We start from the raw sequence: 24,253 nt of genomic DNA, 5'->3' as shown, positions 1-24,253 counted from the left end.
CATCCTGTGGGGTTCCGCGCTGATAGCCGTGGCTTGCGCCCATCTCTGGAGCTCGTTTAGACGGCACTCTTAATCCTCTCTCCTCACACAATACAAAACAAAGAGCCAAAAAATGTCTCTTGCCTCTTCGGCAGTTCCAGACTTTTTCCAGGACTCCCTCCCGGCTAGCTGTGGTGCAGTAGCCTCTTTCAGGCTGTGTTCACGCAGCCAACCCCAGTCCTCTCCCTGGGATCCAACCCCCGAAGCTGGAGCCTCAGCTCTCAGCCCCCACCTGCCCTAGCCATTGAGCAGAGAAGCCTCTTGGGCTGGTGTGTGCTGGTCAGCACCGATCCTCCATGCAGGAATCTCTCCGCTTTGCCCTCTGCACCCTTGTTGCTGCGCTCTCCTCCATGGCTCCGAAGCTCCCCCCCCCCCGTCTCTGCCAGTGAAGGGGCTTCCTAGTGTGTGGACACCTCTCCTCCTTCACAGCTCCCTCCCACTGGTGCAGGTCCTGTCCCTTCTCTTTTGTCTTTGTTTTTCCTTTTTTCTTTTGCCCTACCCATGTACATGGGGAGGTTCTTGCTTTTTGGGAGGTCTGAGGTCTTTTGCCAGCATTCAGTAGGTGTTCTGTAGGAGTTGTTCGACATGTAGATGTATTTCTGATGTATTTGTGGGGAGGAAGGTGATCTCCACGTCTTACTCTTCCGCCATCTTGAAGCTCCTCCTATCCTTTTATTTTATGCTATTTTTGGCTTCATATATAAGGTATGTTTCTTGTAGGCACCATACAGTTGGGTCTTGCTCTTTTTGATCTGATAATCTCTGACTTTTAATTATAATGTTTGGATCATTTACACTTATTTATTTATTTTAAAAATATTTATTTATTTGTCTGTGTTGGGTCTTAGTTGCAGCATGTGGGATCATCGTTGCTGCGTGCAGGATCCTCATTGTGGCATGCAGGATCTTTAGTTGCAGCATGCAAACTCTTATTTGCGGCATGTGGGATCTAGTTCCGTGACCAGGGTTCAAACCTTGGCTCCCTGCATTGGGAGCATGGCGTCTTAGCCACTGGACCATCAGGGAAGTCACTGGATCATTTACATTTAATTGATTATTTTATGGTTAGGTTTAACTCTGTTATCTTATTTGTTTTCTACCTGTCCCAGCTTTTCTTTTTATTCTTTTCCCTCTTGTTTGAGATTAACTGAATGTTTTTTATGATCACATAGCATAATTTTTAATTTTGTCATTTTAGTGGTCACTGTAGGGCTGATAATATACATCTTTAGGGACTTCCCTGGTGGTCAAGTGGCTAAGACTCCATGCTCCCAATGCAGGGGACCCATGTTTGATCCCTGGTCAGGGTACTAGATCCCACATACTGCAACTAAGAGTTTGCATGTTGCAACTGAAGATCCCACATGCCACAGCTAAAGATTACACATGTCACAACTAAAAGATCCCACATGCCACAACTAAAGATCCCGCATGCCACAATTAAAGATCCCACATGCCACAACTAAAAGATCCCACATGCCACAGCTAAAGGTCCCACATGCCACAACTAAAGATCCCGAATGTGGCAATGAAGATCCTGCATGTAGCAACTAAGACCCAGTGCAGCCAAATAAACAAATAAACAAATAAGTAAATAAATATTAAAAAAATATGTACATCTTTAACTTCCCACAGATCGTTAAGTGATATTATACCACTTCAAATACAGTATAAAAATATTGCAAAAGTGTATTTCCACTTCTCCTCTCTTGTCTTTGTCATACATTTTATTTTTACATGTGTTATAAACTCTAAACTACATTGTTACTAGTTTTGTTTAAACACTTATCTTTTAAAGGGATTTAAATAATAAGAAGAAATATTATAAATGTAATCTTGTAGATACCATTTCCGGTGATTTTCACTTCTTTGTGTAGGTCCATAGTTCCAGCTGGTATCATTTTCCTTCCACTCAAAGGGCTTCCTTTAGCACATTTCTTCTTTGTGGGTGTGCTAGTGATGAATTAGCCCAACTTTAGTATGTCTGAAAAAGTATTTTCACTTCATTTTTGAAAGATATTTTCATGGCTTTAGAATTCTATATTGGAAAGATGTTGCTCTACTGTCTTTTCACTTGCATTGTTTCCAAGGAGAAATCTGATGTCAAAATTATCTTTGTTCCTTTGTATATAAAATATTTTATTCTTCTGACTGCTTTTAAGATTTTTCTCTTTATCATAAGCATCTAATGCTATAAATTCCATTTTAGGCGCTGCTTTAGCAGAACTCCATAAAATTTGACATCTTATAGCCTCACTTTCATTCAGTTAAAAGATTTTCTAAAGACACTGATGAAGAGAACTTCGAGATGGTGGAGGAGTAAGATGTGGAGATCACCTTCCACCCACAAATACATCAGAAATACATCTACATGTGGAACAACTCCTACAGAACACCTACTGAATGCTGGCAGAAGACCTCAGACTTCCCAAAAGCCATGTGGCTGACAGGGTCTTGATGCTCTGGCCAGTGTCAGGCCTATGCCTCTGAGGTGGGAGAGCCGAGTTTAGGACATTGGTCCACCAGAGACCTCCAGGCTCCACATAATATCAAATGGCGAAATCTCTCCCAGAGATCTGCATCTCAATGCTAAGAGCCAGCTCCACTCAACGACAAGCAAGCTACAGTGCCAGACACCTTATGTCAAACAACTAGCAAGACAGGAACACAAACCCAGCCATTAGCAGAGAGGTTGCCTAAAATCATAATAAGGTCACAGACACCCCAAATCACCCCACCAGACGCAGTCCTGCCCAGCAGAAAAACAAGATCCAGCCTCATCCACCACAACACAGGCATTAGTCCCCTCCACCAGGAAACCTACACAACCGACTGAACCAACCTTAGCTACTGGGGGCAGACACCAAAAACAACGGGAACTACGAACCTGCAGCCTGTGAAAAGGAGACCCCAAACACAGTAAGTTATGCAAAATGAGAAGACAGAGAAACACACAGCAGATGAAGGAGCAAGATAAAAACCCACCAGACCAAAAAATGAAGAGGAAATAGGCAGTCTACCTGAAAAAGACTTCAGAGTAATGATAGTAAATATGATCCACAATCTTGGAAATAGATTGGAGAAAATACAAGAAACGTTTAATAAGGATCTAGAACTAAAAAGCAAACAAACAATGATGAACAACACAATAAATGAAATAAAAAATTCTTTAGAAGGAATCAATGGCAGAATAACTAAGGCAGAAGAACGGATAAGTGACCTGGAAGATAAAATAGTGGAAATAACTACTGTAGAACAGAATAAAGAAAAAAGAATGAGAAGAATTGAGGACAGTCTTAGAGACCTCTGGGACAACATTAAACGCAGCAACATTCGAATTATAAGGGTCCCAGAGGAAGAAGAGCAAAAGAAATGGACTGAGAAAATATTTGAAGAGATTATAGTTGAAAACTTCACTCATATGGGAAAGGAAGTAGTCTATCAAGTCCAGGAAGTGCACAGAGTCACATACAGGATAAATCCAAGGAGAAACACGCCAAGACACATACTAATCAAACTATCAAAAATTAAATACAAAGAAAAAATATTAAAAGCAGCAAGGGATAAACAACAAATAACATACAAGGGAATCCTCATAAGGTTAACAGCTGATCTTTCAGCAGAAACTCTGAAGGCCAGAAGGGAGTGGCAGGACATATTTAAAGTGATGAAAGGGAAACTCTTCAACCAAGTTTACTCTACCCAGCAAGGATCTCATTCAGATTTGACGAAGAAATTAAAACATTTACAGACAAGCAAAAGCTATGAGATTTCAGCACCACCAAACCAGCTTTACAACAAATGCTAAAGGAACTTCTCTAGGCAGGAAACACAAAACAAAGAAAAGACCTACAATAACAAACCCAAAACATTAAGAAAATGGTAATAGGAACATACATATCCATAACTACCTTAAATGTAAATGGATTAAACGCTCCCACCAAAAGACATAGACGGGCTGAATGGATACAAAAACAAGACCCGTATATATGCCGTCTACAAGAGACCCACTTCAGACCTAGGAACACATACAGACTGAAAGTGAGGGGATGGGAAAAGATATTCCATGCAAATGGAAATCAAAAGAAAGCTGGAGTACCAATTCTCATATCAGACGAAATAGACTTTAAAATAAAGACTATTACAAGAGACAAAGAAGGACACTACATAATGATCAAGGGATCAATCCAAGAAGAAGATATAACAATTGTAAATATTTATGCACCCAACATAGGAGCACCTCAATACATCAGGCTAATGCTAACCGCCTTTAAAGAGGAAATCAACAGTAACACAATCATAGTAGGGGACTTTAACACCCCACTTTCACCAATGGACAGATCATCCAAAATGAAAATAAATAAGGAAACACAAGCTTTAAATGATACATTAAACAAGATGGAATTAATTGATATTTAAAGGACATTCCATCCAAAAACAACAGAATACAGTTTCTTCTCAAGTGCTCATGGAACATTCTCCAGGATAGATCATATCTTGGGTCACAAATCAAGCCTCGGTAAATTTAAGAAAATTGATATCGTATCAAGTATCTTTTCTGACCACAACGCTATGAAACTAGATATCAATTACAGGAAAAAAATCTGTAAAAAATACAAACACATGGAGGCTAAACAACACACTACTCAATAACCAAGAGATCACTGAAGAAAGCAAAGAGGAAATGAAACAATACCTAGATACAAATGACAGTGAAAACAGGATGACACAAAACTTATGGGATGAAGCAAAAGCAGTTCTAAGATGGAAGTTTATAACAATACAATCTTACCTCAAGAAACAAGAAACATCTCAAATAAACAATGTAACCATACACCTAAAGCAACTACAGAAAGAAGAACAAAAAAAACCCCAAAGTTAGCAGAAGGAAAGAAGTCATAAATATCAGATCAGAAATAAATGAAAAAGAAATGAAGGAAACAATAGCAAAGATCAATAAAACTAAAAGCTGGTTCTTTGAGAGGATAAACAAAATTGATAAACCATTAGCTAGACTCATCAAGTAAAAAAGGGAGAAGACTCAAATCAACAGAATTAGAAATGAAAAAGGAGAACTAACAACTGACACGGCAGAAATACAAAGGATCATGAGAGATTACTACAAGCAACTATATGCCAATAAAATGGTCAACCTGGAAGAAATGGACAACTTCTTAGAAAAGCACAACCTTCCGAGACTGAACCAGGAAGAAATAGAAAATATAAACAGACCAATCACAAGCACTGAAATTGAGACTGTGATTAAAAATCTTCCAACAAACACAAGCCGAGGACCAGATGGATTCACAGGCGAATTCGATCAAACATTTAGAGAAGAGCTAACACCTTTCCTTCTCAAACTCTTCCAAAATATAGCAGAGGGAGGAACTCTCTCAAACTCATTCTACGAGGCCACCATCACCCTGATACAAAAACAGACAAAGATGTCACAAAAAAAGAAAACTACAGGCTAATTTCACTGATGAACATAGATGAAAAAATCCTCAACAAAATACCAGAAAACAGAATCCAGCAACACATTAAAAGGATCATACACCATGATCAAGTGGGGTTTATCCCAGGAATGCAAGGATTCTTCAATATACGCAAATCAATCAATGGGATACACCATAATAACAAATTGAAGGAGAAAAACCACATGATCATCTCAATAGATGCAGAAAAATCTTTCGACAAAATTCAACACCCATTTATGATAAAAACCCTCCAGAAAGTAGGCATAGAGGGAACTTACCTCAACATAATAAAGGGCATATATGACAAACACAAAATCAACATCATTCTCAATGGTGAAACATGAAAGTATTCCCTCTTAAATCAGGAACAAGACAAGGTTGTCCACTCTCACTACTATTATTCAACATAGTTTTGGAAGTTTTAGCCACAGCAATTAGAGAAGAAAAAGAAATAAAAGGAATCCAAATCAAAAAAGAAGAAGTAAAGCTGTCACTGTTTGCAGATGACATGATACTATACATAGAAAATCCTAAGGAGGCTATCAGAAAAGTACTAGAGCTAAATAATGAATTTGGTAAAATAGCAGGATACATAATTAATGCAGAGAAATCTCTTGCATTCCTATACACTAATGACAAAAATCTGAAAGAGAAGTTAAGGAAACACTCCCATTTACCACTGCAACAAAAAGAATAAAATACCTAGGAATAAACCTACGTAAGGAGACAAAAGACCTGTATGCAGAAAACTATAAGACACTGATGAAAGAAATTAAAGATGATACAAACAGATGGAGAGATATACCATGTTCTTGGATGGAACAATCAACATTGTTAAAGTGACTATACTACCCAAAGCATTCTACAGATTCAATGTAATCCCTATCAAACTGCCAATGGCAGTTTTCACAGAACTAGAACAAAAAATTTCACAATTTGTATGGAAACATGAAAGACCCTGAAGAGCCAAATCAATCTTGAGAAAGAAACACAGAGTTGGAGGAATCAGGCTCTGGGACTTTAGACTATACTACAAATCTACAGTAATCAAGACAGTATGGTACTGGCAGAAAAGCAGAAATATAGATCAATGGAACAGAATAGAAAGCCCAGAGATAAACCCATGCTCTTATGGTCAACTTATTATTGATAAAGGAGGCAAGAATATACAGTGGAGAAAAGAAAACCTCTTCAATAAGTGGTGCTGGGAAAACTGGACAGCTACATGTTAAAGAATGAAATTAGAACATTCCCTAACACCATACACAAAAATAAACTCAGAATGTGTTAAAGACCGAAATGTAAGGCCAGACACTATCAAACTGTTAGACGAAAACATAGGCAGAACACTCTATGACATAAATGACAGCAAGATCCTGTTTGACCCACCTCCTAGAGAAATGGAAATAAAAACAAAAATAAACAAATGGGACCTAATGAAAGTTAAAAGCTTTTGCACAGCAAAGGAAAAGGAAACCATAAACAAGATGAAAAGACAACCCTCAAAAAGGGAGAAAATATTTGCAAATGAAGCCACTGACAAAGGATTAATTTCCAAAATTTACAAGCAGCTCATGCAGCTCAATATCAAAAAAACAAACCACCCAATCCAAAAATGGGCAGAAGACCTAAATAGACATTTCTCCAAAGAAGATATACAGATTGCCAACAAACACATGAAAGGATGCTCAACACCACTAATCATTAGAGAAATGCAAATCAAGACTACAATGAGGTATCACCTCACACCAGTCAGAATGGCCATCATCAAAAAATCTACAAACAATAAATGCTGGAGAGGGTGTGGAGAAAAGGGAACCCTCTTGTACTGTTGGTGGGAATGTAAATTGATACAGCCACTATGGAGAACAGTATGCAGCTTCCTTAAAATACTAAAAATAAAATTACCATACGACCCAGCAATTCCACTACTGGGCATATATCCTGAGAACACCATAATTGAAAAAGAGTCATGTACCACAGTGTTCATTGCAGCTCTACTTACAATAGCCAGGACTTGGAAGCAACCTAAGTGTCCATTGACAGATGAATGGATAAAGAAGATGTGGCACATATATACAATGGAGTATTACTCATCTATAAAAAGAAAGGAAATTGAGTTATTTGTAGTAAGGTGGATGGACCTAGAGACTGTCACACAGAGTGATGTAATTCAGAAAAAGAAAAATAAATACCGTATGCTAACACATATATATGAAAAAAAAAAAAAAAAAAAGGCACTGAAGAACCTCAGGGCAGGACAGGAATAAAGGCACAGACGTAGAGAATGGACTTGAGGACATGGAGAGGGGGAAGGGTAAGCTGGGATGAAGTGAGAGAGTCACATGGACTTATATATACTACCAAATGTAAAACTGATAGCTAGTGGGAAGCAGCCGCATAGCACAGGGAGATCAGCTCGGTGCTTTGTGACCAGCTAGAAGGGTGGGATAGGGAGGGTGGGAGGGAGATGCAAGAGGGAGGAGATATGGGGATATATGTATATGTATAGCTGATTCACTTTGTTATAAAGCAGAAACTAACACACCATTGTAAAGCAATTATACTACAATAAAGATGTTAAAAAAAAAGGACACTGATGAAAGACATTAAAGATGACACAAACAAATGGAAACATATAACATGTGTTTGGAGTGGAAGAATTAATATTGTTAAAATGACCATACTATGCAAGGCAATCCACAGATTCTATGCAATGCCTATCAAATTACCAATGGCATTTTTCACAGAACTAGAACAAAGAATTTTAAAACTTCTATGGAAACAAAAAAGACCCCAAATAACCAAAAGAATCTTGAGAAAGAACAGAGCTAGAGGAATCAGGCTCCCTGACTTCAGACTATAATACAAAGCTACAGTGATCAGAACAGTATGGTACTGGCAGAAAACAGACACATAGATCAATGGAACAGCATAGAAAGCCCAGAAATAAACCCGCACCATTATGGTCAATTAATCCACTACAAAAGAGGCAAGAATATACAATGCAGAAAAGACAGTCTCTTCAATAAGTGGTGCTGGGAAAACTGGACAGCTATATGTAAAAGAATGAAATTAGAACACTCCCTAACACCATACACAAAAATAAACTCAAAATAGATTAAAGACCTAAATGTAAGAGCAGATACTATAAAACTCCTAGAGGAAAACATAGGGAGAACACACTTTAAGATAAATCACAGGAATATTATTTGAGGTCTATCTCCTAGAGTAATGGAAATAAAAGCAAAAATAAACAAGTGAGACCTAATTAAACTTAAAAGCTTTTGCACAGGAAAGGAAACCATAAATAAAACAAAAAGACAACCTACTAAATGGGAGAAAATATTTGTAAACCATCTGACTGACAAGGGATTTGTCTGCAAAATACAAAAATAGCTCATATAACTCAATAAAAAAAAACCCAATCAAAAAATTGGCAGAAGACGTAAATAGACATTTCTGCAAAGAAGATATAGAGATGGCCAACAGGCAAATGAAAATAAATGTAAATCAAACACTCCAGTCAGAATGGCCATCATTAAAATGTCTACAAATAATAAATGCTGGAGAACATGTGGAGAGAAAGGAAGCCTCCTGCACTGTTGGTGGGGATGTAAATTGGTACAACCACTGTGGAGGACAGTAAGGAGGTTCCTTAAAAAACTAAAAATAGAGTTACCGTATGATACAGCAATCCCACTCCTTGGCATATATCCAGAGAAAATTATAATTTGAAAAGATACATGCACCCCAGTGTTCATAACAGCACTATTTACAGCCAAGACATGGAAGCAACCTAAGTGTCCATCAACAGATGAATGGATAAAGAAGATGTTGTACATGTATACAATGGAATATTACTCATTTTAAAAAAGAATGAAATAATTCCATTTGCAGCAACATGGATGGACATAGAGATTATCAGATTAAGTGAGGTAAGACAGAGAAAGAGAAATATCATATGATATTGCTTATATGTGGACTCTAAAAATAAGAGAAATGAACCTATTTACAAAACAGTAATAGACTCACAGGCATAGAAATCAAACTTATGGTTACCAAAGGGGAAAGTGGGCAGGGAGGGATAAATTAAGAGTTTGAGATTAACAGATACACACTACTATATATAAAATAGACAAACGACAAGGACCTACAGGGAATTATATTCAATATCTTTGAATAACCTATAATGGAAATGAATCTGAAAAAGAATATATACATATAAATAAATATGTATATAACTGAATATGTACAACAGAATATATATATATATACATATACATGTATATATATATATATCTGAATCACTGTGTTGTACACCTGAAACTAACAGAACATTGTAAATCCACTATACTTCAATTAAAATAATTTTAAAAATGATTTTCTAATTTCCCTGAGATGTCCTATTTAACACATGAATTACTTAGAAGTGCATTGTTTAATTTCCAAGAATTGGGATATTTCCAGATAAAGTTCTGTTATTGACTCTTAGTTTAATTCCACTGTAGTTAGAGAACATACTTTATATGATTTAAATTCCTTTAAATGTGTTGAGGTTTGACTTATGACTCAGTATATGGTCTATCTTGGTAAATGTTCCATGAACGCTTGCTAAGAATATGTATTCTGCTGTTGTTGGGTAGACTATTCTATAAATATAAATTAGATTCAGTTGGTTTTTCAGTTCTTCTATACAATTGTCTATTTTATCTTCAACTACAATTATGGATTTGTCAATTTCTTCTTTCACTTCCATCAGTTTTGATATAGCTTTAATGTTTTATTTTTATTTAGTTAAAATGATTTTTAGGGGACTTCCCTGATGGTGCAGTGGTTAAGAATCCACCTGCCAATGGAGGGGATACAGGTTCGAGCCCTGCTGTGGGAAGATCCCACATGCCCCAGAGCAACTAAGCCCGTGCACCACAACCACTGAGTCTGCGGTCTACAGCCCACGAGCCACAACTACTGAGCCCATGTACCACAACTACTGAAGCCCACACTCCCTAGAACCTGTGCACCACAACTACTAAGCCCACGTGCCACAACTAATGAAGCCCGTGTGCTCTAGGGCCCATGTGCCACAACTACTGAGCCCGTGTGCTGCAACTACTGAAGCCCATGCACCTAGAGCCCATGCTCCGCAACAAGAGAAGACACTGCAATGAGGCCCATGCACCGCAACGGAGAGTAGACCCCACTTGCCACAACTACAGAAAGCCTGTGTGCAGCAACGAAGACACAATGGAGCCAAAACCAAAAAATTTTTTTTAATTATTTTTAATTCCCCTTGAAATGGTGTTTGCCCAAATGGTTACTGTAATGTGTATTTGTAAAATTTCAAATCCTTGATGACTTTCCACATATCTGTTTTTAAAAAGTTGATTTCTAGTTTAATTCTGTTATGACCAGAGAACATGCTTTGATTTCTCTTCTTTTAAATTTGTTAACGTTTGTCTTATGTTCTAAAATATACTCTATCTTTGCTAATATTCCATGTTTACTTGAAAAGAATATATTTTCTGCTGTTGTTGGGTGGAGTATATTTTACAAATGTCTACTAGGTCAAGCTGGTTAATTCAGGGGTCAGCAAACTTTTTATGGAAAGGGCTATATAGTAAATATTTAAGTTTTGGTCCACATACTCTTGCAAATTTTTATCAGTGCTGTTGTACGGCAAAAGCAGCCAGAGATGATACATAAGCAAATGAGCACGGCTATATTCCAATAAAACTTTTTACACACAAGACAGCAGACTTGATTTGGGTGAGATGGGCAGTAGTTTTCTGACCACTGGTGCCATTTATCCTTGTACATCCTTGCTTGTTTTCTGTCTACTTGTTTTATCTATTACTGAAAAAGGACTGTGGAAATCTTCCAACAATTTTGTGGATTTATCTATTTCTTTTTTCCATTCAATTAATTTTGGTTCATATGCTATGAAGCTTGTTTGTTAGATACATACACATTTAGGATTGCTATGTCTTCTTGACAAATTGACCCTTTTATCATATAATGTCCCTTTTTATCCAATTGTTTTCCTACTTTGTCTGATATTAATAAATCCACTCCCATTTTCTTTAATTAGTGTTTGCATGATATATCCTTTTCCAATATATTACTTTTAATTCAACTCTGTCTCCTTATATTTAAAGGGGGTTTCTTATGGGAAGCATACAGTTTGGTCTTTAAAAAACAAAAATCCAATTTGACAATCTCTGCCTTTTAATTAGTAATTTTTGGCCATTTACATTTATTGAAATTATTGGCATGTTTATATTTAACTACCATTGTGTTGTTTTCTGTTTGTATCCTCTGGTTTTTGTCCCTGTGTTTCCCTTTCCTGTCTTCTTTTAGGTTATTGAAAAAATATTTTTTTTTAGTATTCCATTTTAATTTATCTGTTGAGGTTTTTAAAACTCTATCTTGTATAATTTTTTAGTGGTTGCTCTAGGGGTTATAATAATGCATTTAACATTTCAAGTGTAATGAAGAAAGCTCACTACCCCATAGGTTCTTTTATCCTTCTGCATTTATGCTGTAATCATCATGTATTATATCAACATACATTAAAAAGCCCACCAGAAAATGTTGTATATTTAAAATTTTGCTTTTACATATCATACGTATTTTAAGGACTTAAGAGTATAAAAATATAAAAATTAAGAGTATAAAAATATAAAAATTTTATACTCTTAAGTTTTAAGGAACTAGAGTATAAAAATAATCTATAAAATGGATTATATAATAATATAATCTATTATTATTAGATTAAATATTATTTAATCTAATAACTATTAGATTAGAATAATTTTATTTTAGCTAATTAAATAAATTAGATTAACAAATCTAATTAAATAATTTTATTAAAATGATTTTAGTCTAAAATAATTTTTACCTGTATATCTACCATTTCAGTTGTTTTTTACTCATTACTGAAGTTTTAAATTCTCCATTTCCCTTCCACCTGATAAGCTTCATTAGACATATATTTCTTTTAGAGTAGGTATTCTGGTAACAGATTTTCTTAGTTTTCCTTCATCTGAGAATGTCTTTATTTCTCCTTAATTCCTGAAAAACATGTTTGTCTGGAATAGAATTCTATGCTGATGATCCTTTCTTTCAGTACTCTACTAATACTGCTTCATTGCCTTCTGTTACCTATGGTCTGTGATGAAAAATCAGCTATCACTTGAATCATTGTTCTCCTATATATGATGTATCACTTCTCTCTGGCTGCTTCCACATTTTTTTTCCTTTGGTTTTTAGTAGTTTGATTATGAGTTTCTTTTACAACTACATTGTTTGGAGTCTGTTGGGCTTCATGGCTCCATAAGTTTATACTTACTACCAAATTTGAGAAGTTTCTAGCCATTATTTATTCAGATTTTTTTTTCTACATGATCCTCTCTCCTCTCCTCCTTGGACTCCAATGTCATGTATGTTAGACGTTTTGGTATTGTCCCACAGGTCTCTGGGGCTTGGTTCAACTTTGACAATATTTTCTATTGTTTACATTGGAAATTTTCTATTGATATAACTTTAGTCTTATTGACTGTTTCCTCTGTCATGTCATATCCATTCTGCTATTGAGCACATCTAATGGATTTTATTTCAATTATTCTAATTATAAAATCTCTGATTTTGATTAATATAGTTTCAAACATTCTTATTCTTGAGGATAGTTTTATTGAATATATATAATTTTAGGTTGCCAATAACTTTACCTCAGTTGAGTATTTCACTGTCTTCTGACTTCCACTGATTCTGTCTAATTGTTTTACTGTCTTTACTTTGTTTGTAATTTGTCCTTTCTTTTTGGATGCTTTTAATATCTCTTATTAGTCTTTGATACCCTGCAATTTCACTATTTTGTATCTAAGTGGGTTTTCTTTTCTCCTATATCAACTTGGATTTATTAATATTTATGGATTGAGGATTGATATCTTTCTTTAAGTCTGAAAAAGTCTCAGCTCTTTCTCTTTCTTGCTAAAATTTCATTTTGGAATTCTGGTTAGATATATGTTGAATCTTCTCTTTCCCATTCTTTCTTTCATCTCTCTTACCCTCTTTTTCTTGCTTTCTCCCTTTCTCCCAGTTTTTCATTTTGTTTGATTTCTTCTTATCTACTTCCCAATGCACTAGTTATTTTTGTTGTATCCAATCTTCTATTTAAAATGATTGTTGAATTTTACATTTCAATTTTTGTTAGTTTTATCTAGGTTATATTTTAACATTTATTTTTACATATTTAAAATTTTTGAAATAGAATCTACATACAGAAAATCGACCAAATATAATAAATAAATAAATAGCTGGAAGATTGATCACAAAGCAGAAATCTGTGTAATAGCTACCTAGATTAAGAAATAGAATATAATCAGAACTCCCAAATATCACACATGCTCTCTCCCAATCACTACATCTTTTCTTTCCAGGATAACCATTATCCTAAATTTTATGGTAATGACTTCCTTGCTTTTAGTTTTACTCATTGCCTTGTCATTTGATAGATTCCTTTTTTCTCATGGTTTCCAATTTCTTTTCCATTTATTTAAATCTATTAAAGATATTTTAGATTCATTTTATTCTCTGTCGTCGGTGGTACACCTCTGTAAAGAGGTCTCTGAGAAGCTAGGTCAGAAAGATAGAGTTATTTACAAGCATAAATAACTCTACAGGGACTTCCCTGGTGGTCCAGTGGTAAAGAATCTGACTTAGCAGGGGAGTGGGTTTGATCCCTGGTCAGGGAACTAAGGTCCCACATGCCATGGGGCAACTAAGCCCGTGTGCCACAACTACTGAGCTCATGTGCCTCAACTAGAGAGCCTGTGTGCCATGAACTACAGAGCCCACACGCTCTAGAACCCATGCACCACAACTACAGAGCCCACATGCCCTGGAGCCTACCCTCCACAACTAGAGAAGAGAAAACCTGCACGCCACAACTAGAGAGACACCCGTGTGCCACAGCAAAAGATCCTGCGTGCCTCAACGAAGATCCCATGTGCTGCAACTAAGACCCAATGCAGCCAAAAATAAATAAAAAATAAATCTTAAAAAAATAATTCTACAAAGAGCTGCATAGTATAGTCTCTGATATATCACTGCATTAAACAGTATGGTAAATATATCTAAATGTACAGGTATAATATACATATATGTAATCTTTTTACTAACCTTCAATAAATAGTTGATCCAACACCATTTTCTTGATGTAATGCCAATAATTCCACCATCAGGAAGATTTACATTGCTTCCCAGTCCTTTAAATGCATTATAATTTTTAAAGTAAAGAATACCATTTATTAAAAAAAATATTCCATCCTGTGATAGGGTCACATCAGACACACTGTGTCTTTCATCATCAGTCAGAATGTTTGGAGGCACTCTGATTCTGGTCCAAGTACGGAATGAATCATTTGTCTGAAAGGTCTCCATATCAGATACCACAACAACAAATGAAGGAACACAAGCAGCCCAGTCTGCCATTAACTGACTACCCTGTGGTGAAGAGACTGGTAAAAACCCAGGAATCTCAGGTATTGTTAACAAAGAAAAAGTCAGCAGGAAAAAAATATCTGCAGTAAAGCAATCCTGAAAAGCCACTTGATTTCCTCTAATCTCCTTTAGCACATCATCTGCTGTCATCGGTATTGAGATATGCCAGGTCCTAAGAAGAGAAAAATAGAAAATATAAGAATAAAATGCACGCCCTCCTTCTCATCCATCTTGCATGGTGCTGACATTTATCATCTTTTATAAAAATTTTTATTTTTATCAACATAAGTCTGGGTAAAACAAAACAAACAGTACTAAAACATTACCACTGCCCCATTTCTCCTCATTCCTCACTTTAGTTCCCAAAGAAAAAGTTTTGACTCTTACATCTCTTTGTCCTGGAATGTGTCTCCATATTCTCAAACAAATATTCTTATACTGTTCTCTTAGTATATAATTTTATACATTATTGTCTTCTTATATGACAAATGAAAATGTATCTGTCTCATAATACCTACCCACACATCTCCTCTTCTCTCAAGTTAATATCACAGTGTTTAGCTAAATGTATAGTATTTACATTGTTATTAATATATATTGTTTACTACTGAGAAATGTTTAATTATGTTTTCTTATATTTATGTTTATTTACAATATTTCTCCTAAAGTTAATAATTATTTCATTTAAACATTTGTTTAGTTTTCTAAGTTTTCCAATAGGTAATTAAAATGGTGCTCCATAATATTTTCCATGTGGTAACTGCAGAGGTAATCTAGTACTTGTTTCCTGGAGTTTCCCTTTATTACTCTCTGGGTTGAAGCCACCATTTACTGGATCCAATGGTTTGATCTTTCTTGTTTTGTTAAAACACATTTTTCAGTTCCTCTCTGTTAAAGGGTATGTGAACATAAAGTTTCTGAGACCCTGAGTCCCCAAAATATCTTTATTTTACATACCTGCTAGATAGTTTGGCTAGGTAGAGACTTCAGAACTTTGAGGGCGTTTTCTCCAGGCTCACGTATTTAGCTTTACTAATGGGGAAGTCAGATGACACACTGACTCTTGTGATTCAAATGAGTTGCCTTTCTATAAGTTTTTAAGATTGTCCCTTTTTTTCCTTTGTATTCTAAAATTTGACAGAGCTGGGTCTATCTTTTGAAGTGGACACAGAGGAATCTGTGAAAACAAGCACTCTGACATGTATCTTAAAACTTATGAAAAGTTCTAAGGAGAGTTTCTCAGCAGGGCAATCCAGGAGACATCAGGCTAGAGGATGTTCAGTAAATGCTTCTTGAGTTTCCTATTTCCTCAATGAATACACACTTGGTTGTGGTGATGGCATTCCGACCACTCAGAGTGAGGTCCTGCCAGGTGAAGGGAGCCCCATGCTGGGCCAGTTGTAGGAATGTCATCAAACCTCTATGCCCTAAATCATGGCACCATTAAACTTGGTGCAGTTACTGCTTTGGACAAACCACACCACTGACTCTAACATTGGTTTCAAGCACATTTTAAAAAAATCACCAGTATCATTTTGTTATTGTCCACTGGCTACATAATAATCTCATATACACAGCCACGGTACAGTTATGTATTGGTGACTATTTTGTTTGAATGGATAATTGGTTATCTACAAGACCTAGGAAGGACCCAGCGCTCAAGGCCTGGCCATGGCATACTGAGCTTTTCAGTTTCCCATGTCTATCATTTTGTTTTCAAACCTTTGATTTTTAAAAAAAATTATGACTATGTTTATACACTTTTCAATTTTTTTCTTACTTCTCATTTTATAGCATCTTAATCTTCTTTTATGTGTATAATATCTTCTCTTATTTCTGTGAAGACACTATATTTTTTGTGAACTTTTCTTTGGCTCCCTGCTGTGTGCTATGTCCCCTGAATTCCGTTGTTCTGTTTATTGATTTAGGTCTCTTACATTCATGTTGGAGGCTTTCTGTAACTGGTTGCCCTTGGCTGTCCATTAATATTTACAAGAGTATCAGTAACAAGCGGTGAGACAGCTTTGAGGAATACCCCTTACTCCCACTGTGCCCCACTCTGCTTCTCTCCTCCTGATTCTAAATTTAAGTATTTCTGACCAGTTAATCCAAAGAAGAATCCTCTAGCCTGCCAGGAGGATATATGCTAGGTTTCCATATTCAGGGAGCATGACTGCAGGCACCCTGGGGATTTCCAATTACTTCAGAATTCCCTTCTGCAAGCTCTTAATTAACAGAATTTCTGTGCTCTACTAAGTCAGTTACCAGTTCTCTCTGTGCTTTCTATCTTCTGTGCTTGCTTCCTTTCCCATTGTTTGTTTTCATAGGCTTGCAACTTTAAAAACGTTTCTCCTTGTTATTTTAGCAAGATTATGGAAGAGAATAGAGATAAATAAATATTTTTAATCTGCCATGTTTTAACTTATCTGCTCTAAACTGAATTTCATTAAGTCATGTTCTGGTTAGAGACTTCAGTGGCCCCTAAATTATATCCAGCAAAAATTCAAACTATTCCAATACTTTTCATGGAAGGTTCATTTTTTTCCTGTTCAATTTCACTTGCCATATTATATTTCAGGTGTGTTCTTTTTTTTTTTTTTACAAACTAATCTAATATTAATTTTTTAAATTAATTAATTTATTTTTGGCTGCGTTGGGTCTTCATTGCTGTGTGTGGGCTTTCTCAGGCTGCGGCGAGTGGGGGCTACTCTTCCTTGTGGTGCACGGGCTTCTCATTGCCGTAGCTTCTCTTGTTGCGGAGCACAGGCTCTAGGTGTGTGGACTTCAGTAGTTGTGGTGCATGGGCTCAGTAGTTATGGCTCACGGGCTCTAGAGTGCAGGCTCAGTAGTTGTGGTGCATGGGCTTAGTTGCTCTGCAGCATGTGGGATCTTCCTGGACCAGGGCTTGAACCCATGTCCCCTGCATTGGCAGGCAGACTTTTAACCACTGTGCCACCAGGGAAGTGCCAGATGTGTTCTTTCTTTTTGCCTTCCAAACTGTTTGTACCCCCTCCCTTCTCTTAGAGCACCCAGTCTCTCTTCTCCATCTCTATATTCTACTGGTCCTTCAAGTCCTACTCAAGAATTATTTCTTCTATTTTGCTTTCTTGTTTTACCACAAAATATATCTTTTATAAGGACAATCTTTTCTAAACCCAAATTAATCAATCCAATTATGTAGATTTTTTTTATGGCATCCAAGGCAACATTCTTTAAATGGATATCTGACATTCTGTACATATGCATATTTTATTTCTATTTCTTTTAAAATATCATTTATTTACTAATTTTTAAAACAAAATAATAAATCATGTTATACAAGAATATATGATACAAAACACACACCTTAAAGAATAATACCAAGATGAACACCTGTGTAATAATCACCCATATCAAGAATCAGAACATTGCCAGTAACTTGGACATTTCCTGTATGTCTCTTCTTTCCCCTCTTCCACCCACTCACATATAGTCACTGGCCTGATTTTTTAAAATACTGAGCTATAATTGACATATAACATTTTATTAGCTTTAGGTGTACAGTATAATGATCTGACATTTTTATATATTGCAAAATGATCACCACAGTAAGTCTAGTTAACGTCCATCACCATACATAGCTATAAAACTTGTTTTTGTGATAAGAACTCCTAAGATCTACTCTCTTACTAACTTTCAAATATACAATATAATATTATTAAATAGAGAATATAAATATAAAAATCCACTAGTATAGCTGGATACTTTAAAACTTCTCTATCAGTAGTTAATAGATCCAGCAGGCAGAAAATCAGTAAGGACACAGTTAAACTGAAGAGCACCATCAATCAACTGGATCTAACTGACATTTAAAGAATACTTCATCCTAAAACAGCAGAATACACATTCTTCTCAAGATCATACGGAGTATTCACCAAGATGCACCATATTCTGGGCCACAAAACACACCTTAAAAAATTAGAAATCATCAAAGTATGCTCTCATATCACAATGTAATTAAGCTAGAAGCCAATAACAGAAAGATACCTGAAATTTCCCTAAATATTTGGAGATTAAACAACACAATTCTAAGTAATATATGGATCAAGGAAGAAATCTCAAGTGAAATTTTAAAATATTTGGAAATAAATGAAAATACAACTTATCAAATTTGGGAGATGACCTGAAAGCAGTGTGTACAGGGAAATTTACAACATGGAATGCATACACTAGAAAAGAAGAACTAAAAATCAATAATCTAAGCTTCCACCTTAAGAAACTGGAGATAGAAAAGCAATATAAATGTACAGCAATCAGAAGAAAAATAATAATAAAAATTAGAGCAGAAATCAGCAAATTGAAATCAGAAAAGCAGTAGAGAGAATCAATGAAACCAAAAGCTGCGTTCTTTGAAAAGATAAATAAAGTCAATAAACTTCTAGCTGAGCTAAGAAAAAAAGACAAAGGACACAAATTACTAATATCAGAAATTAAAATGGGCCATCACTACTGATCTCATGGACATTAAAGAGTAATAAAGGAATACTCTTTATTAAATGAACAATTAATGGACAATTCTATGCCCACAAATTCGATAACTCAGATGAGATGGCCCAACTGAAAGATACAATGTACCAAAAATCACACAAAGAGAAATAATGTGAATAGGGATATATGCATTAAATAAAATAAATAAATAACCAATTATCTTCCAAAACAAAAAGCACCAGGCCCAGACGGGTTCACTGGTGAATTCTAACATTTAAGGAATATAGGATGTCAGTACTCTATAATCTCTTCCAAAAAATAGAAGCAGAGGCAATACTTCCCAACTTATTCTATGAGATCAGCATTACTCTAACACCAAAACCAGATAAAGACATTACAGATAAAGCTACAGACATTTTAAATCCAATAATGTGTAAAAAGAATTATTTACCACGACCAAATGGGATTTATTCCAGTTATGCAAGTCTGGTCCAACATTAAAAATCATTTAATATAGTCCATCACATAAACAGGCTAATGAAGAAAAAGCATATAATCATATCAACAGATGCAGTAAAACCATTTGACAACATCCAACACCCACTCATGATAAAATCTCTCAGCAAACTAGCAACAGAGGGGAAGCTTCCTTGACTTGACAAAGGAGCATCTAAAAGAACATACAAAAAACTTAATGGTGAGAAATTAGATGCTTTCCTCCTAAGAACAGGTACAAGACAAAGATTTCTATTCAACACCATACTGGAAGTTCTAGCTAACACAATAAGACAAGAAAATGAAATAAAAGTTTTACAAGATTGGGAAGGAAGTAACAAAATGTTCTTTGTTTACAGATGACATGATTATCTATGTAGAGAATCCCAAAGAACAGACAAAAAAATTCCTGGAACTAATAAGCAATTATAGCAAGGTTTCAGGATACAAGGTCAATTTCCATGCTTTAAAAAACTAGTTTACCACATATATGTATTAATAAACTACATATTATTTAATTTTTCAACTTTTTGCATTTTATATAAATGGAATAATACTGTACTTTTCTTCCATGACTTGCTTTTTTCATTCAATATTATGTTTGTGAAATACATTCATGTTGATTTGTGTTGCTGTGTTTGATTTATTTTTCACAGCTGTATAATGTATATATTCTATAGCATAATTATACTAGAGAATGTTTATCCATTTCTCTATGAATGGAAATTAGTGTTTCAAATTTTTTCCTATTAGAAACAATGCTGCTACAAATATACTTTCACACATCTCTTGATGCACCTGTGCATGGATTTCTCTAAGGTATATACTGGTGTTGAATTGTGGAACCATTTGATATATGCATCTTCAACTTTGGCTGACAGTGTAAAAATATCTTTCAAACTGTTTGTGCCAATTTATACTTCTACTAGCAATGTATGTAAGTGTTCCCATTGATGCACATTTCTACGGTGTGAATGTTTGTGTGTGCCCAGAATTCGTATATTGAAATCCTAATGCCCAATGCGATGGTAATAGCAAGTGGAGCCTTAGAGAGGTGATTAAGTCATGAGGGTAGAACTCTCATAAGTGGGATTAATGCCCTTGTAAAAGAGGCCCAAGAGAGCTCCCCAGTCTGTTCCACCAGGTGAGGATACAATGAGAATTCTGACACCCAGAAGAGGGCCTTCAACCAACCACACTGGCACCCTGATCTCAGACTTCCAGCCTCCAGAACTGTGAAAAATAATCTGTTGTTTATAAGTCACCCAGTTAATGGTATTTTGTTATAGCAGCCTGAATGCTGAAACATATTTTCACCAACAGTCTAAAATGTTAACATATTTATCAATCTGGTGTGTGTAAAATAGACCTCTCTGGGCTATTAATATTTTTCTCTAATTGTTAATAAAGTAAAACATCATTTCATGTACCTATTAATGAGTTGTTTATCAAATCTTTGCTTTTATAATTTGAGGTACTTTTATTGATTATAGAAAATTTTTCCTGAGGCAATAAAGATATTTTCCTATCTCTTTTTAAAAGTTTTTCAGTTTAGCCTTCCACATGTATGTCTTCTGAGGTTATTTTATTATTATTGGCATTATTATTAATCTCAGATTATTTTAATGTATGATATGAGGTAAGTAATTATGATATGAGGTAATAATAAAGTAAAGCTTCATTCTGTCCCTATTAAGATGATCAGGTAGTTTTCTCCTTTAATCTATCAATGTAGTAAATTACATTAAAACATTTAAAATATTATACTAACCTTGCACTTCTGGTATAAACCAACTTGATTATATGTCATATCTCTCTTCATATATTGGTGGGTTTATTTTACTAATATTTTATTCAGAATTTTGTATCTAGGTTCATGAATGAGATAAGCCTATAATTTTTCTTTCTCATATAGACCTTGCCTGAACTGGTATATGATAATTTGCTAACTTCATTTTGCAATTTAGGATTGGAATGATCTGTGCTAGTGCTCTCTCCCTGCCCCCAAAGATTGTTAAATACTGATTAAGTTTCTTTGCTCAACTTCTATATTTCCTTTTGAGTCACCTTTAAAAAACTGTATTTTTCTAGAATGTTTTCTCTTTAAGTTTTCAAATGTATTGGTCTATAACTGTTTATGTATCTGCTACATCTCTAAAGTATGTTTGTTTTTAAAAACCTAGATTAGTCTTTCCACATTTTTTCACATTACTTGTTCATGTAAACCCTTTTTTCTCAACTCAATGCCACCTCTAAGATGGTATCTAAATGGATCTCTCTGTATTATCACCTAGTGTATTTCTTTCATAGTTCTTGATACAACATATTATATTGTTTACATATTGTTAATTATCCATTTCCCATCTTAGAATTTGAATTATAATAATTTGAATTCTTGAATTCCCAATTAAAAATTGAATACAGAAGGTAGGAACCTTGACTATACCCCTAGTTTCTAACAGTACCTTGATTAGTAGATGTACAACAAACATGTGTTGAAACAATTGTGGAAATCAATTGACATACATGTGCCAAAAAACTAAGTTAAATCTATACTTATTCTGTATCTAGTTACCATAAAGTTGAATTTCTTTTTTTTATTAGCTAGACATATAACATTTTATTTTATTAAAGTACAGTTGACATACAATATTATGTTCATTTCAGGTGTACAACATAGTGATCTGACAATCAAATAAATAACAAAATGATCACCATGATAAATCTAGTAACTATCTGTTACCACACAAAATTATTACAGTATGATTGACTATATTCCTTATACTGTATATTACATCCCTGTGACTTATTTTATAACTACAGGTTTGTACTTCTTAATTCCCTTTACTTATTTCTCTTTCTAATAATTTTGTTACTAGTGTATAGAAATGCAACAGCTTTCTATATGCTACTTTTGTTTCCTGCATCTTTATTGAATTTATTTTTTAGTTCTAATAGTATTTTGGTGGGATCTATAGGATTTTTAATATATATAATACCATGCCATCTGCAAACAGTTTTACTTTTTCCTTTCCAATATGGATTCATTTTATTTATTTTTAATGTCTGATTGCTGTGGATAGGACTTTTAATACTATGTTGATGAAAGTGGAGAGACTGGGCATCCTTGTGTTGTTTCTGATCTTAGAGAAATGCTTTCAGCATTTCACCGAGTATGATATTAGCTGTGGGTTTGTCATATGTGGCCTTTATTATGTTCAGGTATGTTTCTTTTATACCCACTTTGTTCAGAATCTTTATCATAAATGGAATTTGTGAAAAGTTCTCTTCTGCATCTACTGAGATGATCACATGATTTTTATCCTTCATTTCATTAATGTGGTATATCACATTGATTAATTTGTGGATATTGAATCACCCTTGTTTTCCCGGGATAAATCTCACTTGATTATGGTGTATGATCCTTTTAACAAATTGTTGAATTTGGTTTTCTAATATTTTGTTGAGTAATTTTGCATCTGTGTTCACTAGTGATATTGACTTGTAATTTTCTTGTTTGTAATGTCTATGTCTGGTTTTAGTATCAAGGTGATGCTGGCCTCATTGAATTAGTTCCTGCTCAATTTTTTTTTGAATAGTTTGGGAAGAATAGTTATTAAGTCTTCATTAAATGTTTGGTAGAATTCACCTGTAAAGCCATCTAGTCCTGGACTTTTGTTTGTTAGAATTTTTTGATTACTGATTCAATTTCATTACTAGTGATTGGCCTATGCAGATTTTCTATTTCTTCCTGATTCAGTCTTAGAAGATTGTATGTTTTTAGGAATTTATCCATTTCTTCCAGGTTGTCCTATTTGCTGGTGTATAATTTTTCATAGTAATTCCTTACAATATTTTGTATCTCTGTGGTGTCAGTTGTAACTTCTCTTTCATTTCTGAGTTTATTTATCTAGGCCAACTGTCTTTTTTCTTGATGTGTCTGGCTAACGTTTTATCAACTTTGTTTATCTTTTCAAAGAACCAACTCTTCATTTCATTGACCCTTCCTTCCCTCCTTCCTTCCTTTTTTGTCTCTGTTTTATTCATTTCCACACTCTGGTCTTTACTATTTCTTTCCTTCTACTAACTTTGGGCTTTGTTTGTTCTTCTTTTTCTAGTTCCTTTAGGTGTAAGTTTAGGTTGTTTGTTGGTAATTTTTCTTCTTTCCTGATGTAGACCTGTATGGCTATAAACTTACCTTTTAGAACTGCCTTTGCTGCGTCCCAGAGACTTTTTATTTTTAATAAATTTATTTATTTATTTTTTATTTT

General features: G+C 34.9%; 1 protein-coding gene across 1 annotated transcript in view; it reads right to left on the bottom strand.

Annotated features, from left to right (window-relative positions):
• CATSPERE (catsper channel auxiliary subunit epsilon) overlaps positions 1–24,253 on the bottom strand; it is a 219,041-nt gene that overhangs the window by 131,645 nt on the left and 63,143 nt on the right. Inside the window, exon 2 of the mRNA XM_036869246.1 lies at positions 14,700–15,192. Coding sequence (XP_036725141.1) covers positions 14,700–15,192 — 493 coding nt within the window. The remainder of the gene's footprint in view (positions 1–14,699; positions 15,193–24,253) is intronic.

Source organism: Balaenoptera musculus, chromosome 1, assembly GCF_009873245.2.
Source record: "Balaenoptera musculus isolate JJ_BM4_2016_0621 chromosome 1, mBalMus1.pri.v3, whole genome shotgun sequence".
Lineage (NCBI taxonomy): Eukaryota > Metazoa > Chordata > Mammalia > Artiodactyla > Balaenopteridae > Balaenoptera > Balaenoptera musculus.
This window is presented reverse-complemented; position numbering and strand designations above follow the sequence as displayed.